Raw genomic sequence first — 7,908 nt, 5'->3', positions numbered from 1 at the left:
TATAATTTTAAAAATACTCTAACCCAAAATTTTATATATATATATATATATATATATATATATATATATATATATATATATATATATATATATATACTCCCAGTATTTATTCCATTTTTTTTTTCTGTATATCCAGCATGGGATGGCACACAAACCACAAAAATAATGTACTTAGGATCAACCATTTCATTTTCTTTATCTGCCCTCCTAACACCCATCACGGACCCATTTAGTTGGTTTCAGTGGAGGGAGGACCAATATTTCACTTTCATTGTCTTGCTTGGTATACTCACTATTAGTGGCCCGCTTGAAAGTTCAGTGAATTAATAAAAAAAAGTTGCAAACTATTCAGAATTTTATTACATCTAAAGTTTTTTTTATAATTTTCCTTCCACAAGGACAGAGTTAAAAGAAGCAGCGGTCAGTGGTGGCACTCTATCTCCATTGAAGATTACAGCTCCACCAACACCCTAAACAAACCAAGGGCAACACATAATTCTCGCTCCGCTCGGCTCGGCTAAGTGGTGGAGCTGACAGTAAAATTACGATATGAAAGAAGTGCCTGTAGGCGACGTTCTAACAATGCGAAGTTGTCGTCTCTTTTGATTAAGCTCAATCGGACATACCGTTCCTCTCCTTCAAACTCTTCGCCTCTTCGCCCCACAATCCCTCCGCTCTTCATCACTGCTGTGCAGTTCTCGTCTTCTTCTCTCTCGCATTTCACCCACGCGTACGCTGAACAAACAAACAAACATAAAATACCACACAAATAACAACAGTGCCCTCCGGATTTCAAGAGTAGAACAAAATCTTTATATCAAAGAAACCCTCGGGATTTCAAGAATAGAACAACATATTTATGTCAAGGGAAAAAACGTATTATGTTTTAGAGTTTTTGCTTAGAATTTTGCGAAACAATTTTAATTCAAACTCGTAATTTCAGGTAGAAAATTTGGGTTAAAAACCCAAAAAAAAACTCCAAAAAGTTACACTATTGGCCCAAAAAAATCCCAACCTGGCGAAGGCCCCGTGACCGTCCGGAAAAAACTACAATAGTCGGAGGTCAGATTCTGAAGCGAGAAACGTTGGGAGCCGCTGAAGATCTTTTCCAATGTTTGCCATCGGCCTCGCATAACATCGTAAGCGTAGTGGAAAAGAAGCGTCAGATTCCTCGATTCATCTGCCTTCCTCTCTTTCAATTTCTGTTGATAACCAGCAATTACTGTTTTCAGTAAAGTAGTCGCCCTTAGTTGGCTGTCATGTGAAACCCCGAAGGTGTTCCCAAAAACATATTCAGTCATCTTCTGATACACATTAAAGTCTTTCACAATAGCCCATCTGCGCGCAGAAATAAATCACTAAGAGTTTAAAATATAGTCAAAATCCCTGATCAATATCCCTGAAAATGAAGAAGAAATTAATGAAAATGATGAGTAATTTCTACCCTAGCCTGCTGCCGGCGTGTCCCTTGAGCTTTGAGAGGGTGAAGAGCATCACGTCCTGGTTAACTGGTTCATTAATGGCAATGAAGTGAGGCCAATAGTAGGCATGATCATAAACAGTCCTCACGTTTCGTCCCTCTAATACGCCTTCTTGAAGAGAACCGCTGGGATTGTTTGGAGACGCTACAATCTCTACAAATCTCGTCGAGTTCAGAGATTTGGAGCGTTTTACCCATGCCCTAGCGTCTCCCTCCCAGCTATAATCGGCAGAGTCAAACATTTGAGTCTGGGTTCTGTATGTCTGCAGCAAACCCAATTACCCCAGTATTAATGCCTGGATTTTTGGTGATCTACTCAAATAACTTGAGAAAGCTGAAGGATAGCCTGAACATACTCCGTAATGGGGCGGAACTGCGACAACGTGGGCAGGATGTTGAGCATCTTCACGCCTAGGAGAAAGACTGTAAACTGCAGCGTTGGTAAGCTGCTTAGAGCCGGTTCCAATCACTATATATCTCCCTTCTGTCACGGCGTTTCCCACCAACGCATGAATACCACGAATTTGAGTCTCTAACTCGGGGGATAATATCTGTATTGTTCCACTGTCTTGTATTTTATAGCTCATCCAATACCACCCCGGAAACACTGTTGCGCTCGCTTCCGCATTCCTGATCCAGAAGGGCTCTAGGAACAGAGGATCCCCGCTACAGTACAGTTCTCAAATTAAACGCCTTAAATTTTATAAATCAGAGCTGCAAAATTGAATTCCTTTGTTAAATCAGAACGATTGAAGCTCACCTGTCGACATTTGCTGCACAATCAGCTGTTAGAAATTAAATGGAAGTTTCTAAATCTTAATGTGACCCAACTAATTAAGTCATTCTATAATTAAAAGCATTAAAGCATTAAAAGATTAAAGCATTAAAGCGTTGAATTGGTATATGATGGACGTACCAGACTTAAAGTTAAATATATAAAGGATTGGGTCCTCTCTCTCCCACACAAGAGTTGTATTCTTCTCCATCAAGAAACACAAAAGGAAGTGAGGGCAAGAGGAGAGAAACCGAATTCTGAGAAGAAGACAGAAGACAGAAGATGGCAGCCATTACATCTTCTGCTGTTAGTCAAGGTATGTCATCTTAAACAACATATTAAGTTCTGAATGTGAAATATTTGGTGTTGATGATCTTTGGGCTGTTAGTAGCTATATTTTACATTTGGTATCAGAGCCACAATCAATAAATGTAAAATATAGCTACTAACAGCCCAAAGATCATCAACACCAAATATTTCACATTCAGAACTTAATATGTTGTTTAAGATGACATACCTTGACTAACAGCGGAAGATGTAATGGCTGCCATCTTCTGTCTTCTGTCTTCTTCTCAGAATTCGGTTTCTCTCCTCTTGCCCTCACTTCCTTTTGTGTTTCTTGATGGAGAAGAATACAACTCTTGTGTGGGAGAGAGAGGACCCAATCCTTTATATATTTAACTTTAAGTCTGGTACGTCCATCATATACCAATTCAACGCTTTAATGCTTTAATCCTTTAATGCTTTAATGCTTTTAATTATAGAATGACTTAATTAGTTGGGTCACATTAAGATTTAGAAACTTCCATTTAATTTCTAACATTCTCCCACTTGACCCGACTATTCATAATATTAAGTGTTGAACATCATACCATGATAAATTGCTGAGAGTTATGGCGGTTGTGCACTATTAATTCAATGCATTCCCTTCCATATACTACAATACCAGCAATCCATCAATTCATACTCATAATTTATATAAAACAGCATAATGGTCCACATAATGTCTTATATCATAATGATTAAACATAATATCTTTATAAGACTCTTTCTTGTTTAAAATTACATAAAATACGTACTACTACATTAAAACAAGAGACACATAATTGTATATCAGAAACACATAAAAGAGCTCAGAATGTCACACATCAATTATTATTAATACAACCAAGACCCATTCTTTGAACATGTTCCTTAAATTGTCTTGGTTGTAACCCTTTCGTCAAAGGGTCTGCAATCATAAGTTCTGTCCTGATGTGCATGATTGACACTCTTTGTTTCTGAATCTCATCTTTCACAACAAGATACTTCAGATCTATGTGTTTGGCACCTTTAGAGTACTTGTCGTTCTTTGAGAAAAATACTGCTGCAGAGTTATCACAATAAATTTTCAGCGGCTTGCTAATGGTGTCGACAACCGCAAGTCCTGAAATAAAGTTCCGCAACCATAACGCATGAATTGTGGCTTCAAAACATGCCACAAATTCTGCCTCCATAGTGGATGAAGCAACGATAGTCTGTTTCGCACTTTTCCATGATATGGCACCTTGAGCAAACATAAACAGGTAACCAAAAGTCGATTTCCTAGTATCGATGCATCCAGCAAAATCTGAATCGCTATATCCAATCACCTCTGATTCATTGGATCTTCTATACATGAGCATGTAATCTTTCGTGCCTTGTAAGTACCTCAAAACTTTCTTTGCAGCTTGCCAATGTTCCCTTCCTGGATTACTTTGATACCTCCCTAACATACCGACCGCAAAGCTGATATCCGGTCTAGTACAGGTTTGAGCATACATCAGGCTACCAACAACAGATGCATATGGAATTGATTCCATTTCCTTTCGTTCAACATCATTCTTAGGACATTGCATGAGACTGAATTTATCACCTTTCTGTACAGGAACTATCCCAGGTGAACACTTACTCATTCCAAATCTCTCTAGAATCCTTTCGACATATCCTTTCTGAGACAATCCCAATATTCCTTGTGATCGATCACGGAATATTTCTATTCCAATCACATAGGATGCCTCTCCCATGTCTTTCATTTCAAAGTTCGTTGAGAGAAATTCCTTAGTCTCACGCAATATACTTAAATTATTTGCAGCAAGCAAGATGTCATCAACATAAAGGACCAGAAAAATAAACTTGCTCCCACTGATCTTTAGGTATATACAGTGATCAACCGTATTTTCCTTAAAACCAAAAGATGTAATAATGGTATTGAACTTAATATACCATTGCCGGGATGCTTGTTTAAGCCCATATATTGATTTCTTAAGTTTACACACCAATTGTTCTTTACCTTCTACAGAAAAACCCTCAGGTTGATCCATATAAACATCCTCGTCAAGATCTCCATTCAGAAAGGCTGTTTTCACATCCATTTGATGCAACTCCAAATCATAATGAGCTACTAATGCCATTATTATTCTTAGTGAGTCCTTTTTCGAAACGGGAGAAAATGTCTCCTTGTAATCAACACCATCTTTCTGAGTGTAACCCTTAGCAACAAGTCTAGCTTTATACCGTTCGATATTACCACTAGAGTCGTGTTTGGTTTTAAAAACCCATTTGCATCCGACTCTTTTACAGCCATGTGGTAACTCAACGAGATCCCAAACTTCATTATGTTGCATGGATTTCATTTCTTCTTTCATGGCATTAATCCATTCCTTTGACTCTTTACTTTCTACAGCATGTGAAAACGAAACTGGATCCTTATTGATTCCAATATCATAATCTGATTCTTGCATATAAACCACATAATCATCAGAAATAGCTGACCTACGATTTCTTTGAGGTCTTCTTAATGCTACTTGTTGTGGTTCATGCATATCAGTATTATGTAAGTCATTTCCTTCAGGAAGTACTTCTTCATTTATATGTTGTTCATTATCATCATGCTGTTCTACAACAGCTGGAACAACATTTGGAGTAATAGTAGATGGAGGAACTATTCTAGGCAATGTAACATTTACCCTTGTTTCCTTTATTTCTACTATTTCTCTTCTAGTACTCCCACTGACTTCACCATTCTCAATGAATCTTGCATTACCAGTTTCTATAATTCTTGGACTATGATTAGGACAGTAAAACACATACCCTTTAGATTTCTCAGGGTAACCTAAAAATACCCACTGATCGTTCGAGAATCTAATTTCTTTTCATGTGGATTATAAATTCTCGCTTCCGCTGGACAACCCCAAACATGCAGGTGTCTTAAGCTAGGTTTCCTGTTAGTCCATAACTCAAAAGGAGTCTTTTGAACAGCTTTACTAGGAACCCTATTCAACAAATAGTTAGCGATTTTGAGAGCATACGACCACAAATTCTTAGGTAGTGTAGAATCTGACATCATACTCCTAATCATATCCATTAACGTCCTATTGCGCCTTTCTGCTACACCATTTTGCTGTGGTGTACCTGGCATTGTGTATTGCGCACATATGCCATGACTTTCGAGGAATTTTGCAAATGGACCTGGACACTGGCCTGACTCATCATATTTACCATAATATTCACCACCTCTATCAGACCTTATGATTTTCACCTTTTTATCTAATTGCCTCTCAACTTCCTTTACAAATGTCTCAAGGACATTCACAGATTGAGATTTTTCATGAAGCAAATAGACATAACCATAACGGGAAAAATCGTCAATGAAAGTGATGAAATATTTTTCTCCATTAAAGGCTGGAGTGTCCATAGGTCCGCAAATATCAGTGTGTATTATTTCAAGAAGCTGGCTGCTTCTAGTGGCTCCTTTCTTATTATGTTTGGTTTGTTTGCCTTTAATACAATCCACACATAATTCTAGATCACTAAAGTCCAAATTTGACAAAATTTCATTACTTACTAATCTCATCATTCTTTCTTTGGATATATGACCTAGTCGTTTATGCCACAAGAAAGCAGAATTTTCATTCAACCTGCTACGTTTACATCCAACATTATTTACTACATTCAACAAGGAATTCGCATAAGTGTCATTCAGTTTCAATTTATATAAACCATCAATTAGAATACGAGAACCAACATTATCAATATTCTTATATAAATCAAAACAACCAGATCCAATCATACATCTAAAACCAGAAATATCCAATTTACTTGCGGAAATAAGGTTTCTAGATAATGAAGGTACATAAAGGGTACTGTATAAGTCTAATACATATCCACTTTCTAGAATTAGACGATAAGTCCCAATGCCTTCAATTGAAGATTTCATTCTGTTTCCCATAAAAAGAAAACGATCTTCATTTGGATTTATGGTTCGGATCGTAAGAAATCCCTGCATATTGTTGGAAACATGAGTTGTAGCACCAGTATCAAGCCACCATGTATTAATAGGAACTTCAACTAAATTTGATTCAAAACATACGAAAGATAGACAACCTGCAAATCAAAAATGAAATAACTATAAGCTCATAACTAACGCGATTCAGATGTAGACATAATAGTATAATATAGCACTCCTTTGGGTAGCTACTATCTTATACTTAACATAATTAAATACCAAAACATAAGTAGGTGATAAATATATTCAATTAAATAGAACTGACATCTTTGGATGATCAATATTTATTTAATCAAAATATCTATCAAACCTCATCATGTCAACTAGTTATAGAACAAGACTTTCCTTTGGGTAAGTTCTCAAGTTCTATCATTAGTGACGCCAGTTTTTAATTGGTATTATTATAACTGGCAATTTCTATCAATAATCATTATGTCACTTATGCACTAAATGATTATTCTGATTTTGACCACTTTGGTGATTAACAAAATCATAAATCTCATGTGCATAAATAATTTGCAAAACAACATTCTGATTTTGACCACTTTGGTGATTAACAAAATCATAAATCTCATGTGCATAAATAATTTATAACACATACCTTATGCAAAACAATCAGTCATAGAGCAAATCAATAACTGAATATTTCCTATGATTGCAATTGAGCTTTACTCATGATGTTAATCAAATCCGTAAGCGCCCTTACTCGCTCAGCATCGTTTCGATTTTCAAGCTCAATTCTTGCCTTCAAAATCCGAGCCATGTAATTGCGCTGCCGGTGTCAAAACGCCATCCTTTAGGCCTTCGCCTGTAATGGGATCCTTCAATCCGCCTTTGGCAAACTCGTGCGAGATCGCTTCCCTCTCGTAGGTATGGCCATTTGAAATGAGAACAGGGTCGTCCTTCACTTTACCTCTCAGGCGGATCCGAATTCCATTGACTGAACTGTGTCCTCTTTTCCGAGTTTCTGAAGTGATGTCCGAACTTGTTTCTCCCATTATGCACGTGATGTCATATTTATGCATTAATTTTCAAGTATTTGCAAGTAGTAAGTATAATTGATGGCGCGGAGATGTATTAAAGCAAGATTTTCACGCTGGTCAAGGTGAACTGATTTGGTATGACACCTGCTCTTTGCATTTCATAAAACAACTGCAAAGCCAATGGATTCGATCCTCTGACCTCTGAAATCCAACTAAAAAAACCGACCAAGAAATTAAAATTTCCGTCTGCTTCACGGATACCCAATTCCATAAACATTCACATCTCCACTTGCGTTAGCTGTTCCTCTCATTAAATGTGTGATTCTGAACTCCCACCAACTTAAGGTTTATTATATATGTAATG

At 37.1% G+C, this 7,908-nt stretch overlaps 1 protein-coding gene across 1 annotated transcript; it reads right to left on the bottom strand.

Annotated features, from left to right (window-relative positions):
- Nucleotides 1-300: 300 nt before the first annotated feature.
- On the bottom strand, nucleotides 301-7,559 carry LOC149248922 (tryptophan aminotransferase-related protein 4-like). The gene is made up of 6 exons (XM_089451408.1): nucleotides 7,307-7,559; nucleotides 2,241-2,253; nucleotides 1,837-2,146; nucleotides 1,445-1,743; nucleotides 1,016-1,338; nucleotides 301-735 (listed from the first exon to the last, which is right to left on the bottom strand). The coding sequence occupies exons 1-6, from the start codon at nucleotides 7,557-7,559 to the stop codon at nucleotides 518-520; spliced, it is 1,416 nt and encodes a 471-aa protein (XP_089307534.1). The 3' UTR covers nucleotides 301-517.
- Between the last annotated feature and the right edge of the window lie 349 nt (nucleotides 7,560-7,908).

Source organism: Pinus tabuliformis, chromosome 7, assembly GCF_031772625.1.
Source record: "Pinus tabuliformis cultivar Carrire ecotype Pingquan chromosome 7, CPIR1, whole genome shotgun sequence".
Lineage (NCBI taxonomy): Eukaryota > Viridiplantae > Streptophyta > Pinopsida > Pinales > Pinaceae > Pinus > Pinus tabuliformis.
Note: the sequence above shows the minus strand (reverse complement) of the source record. Positions and strands in the feature narration are given on the sequence as shown.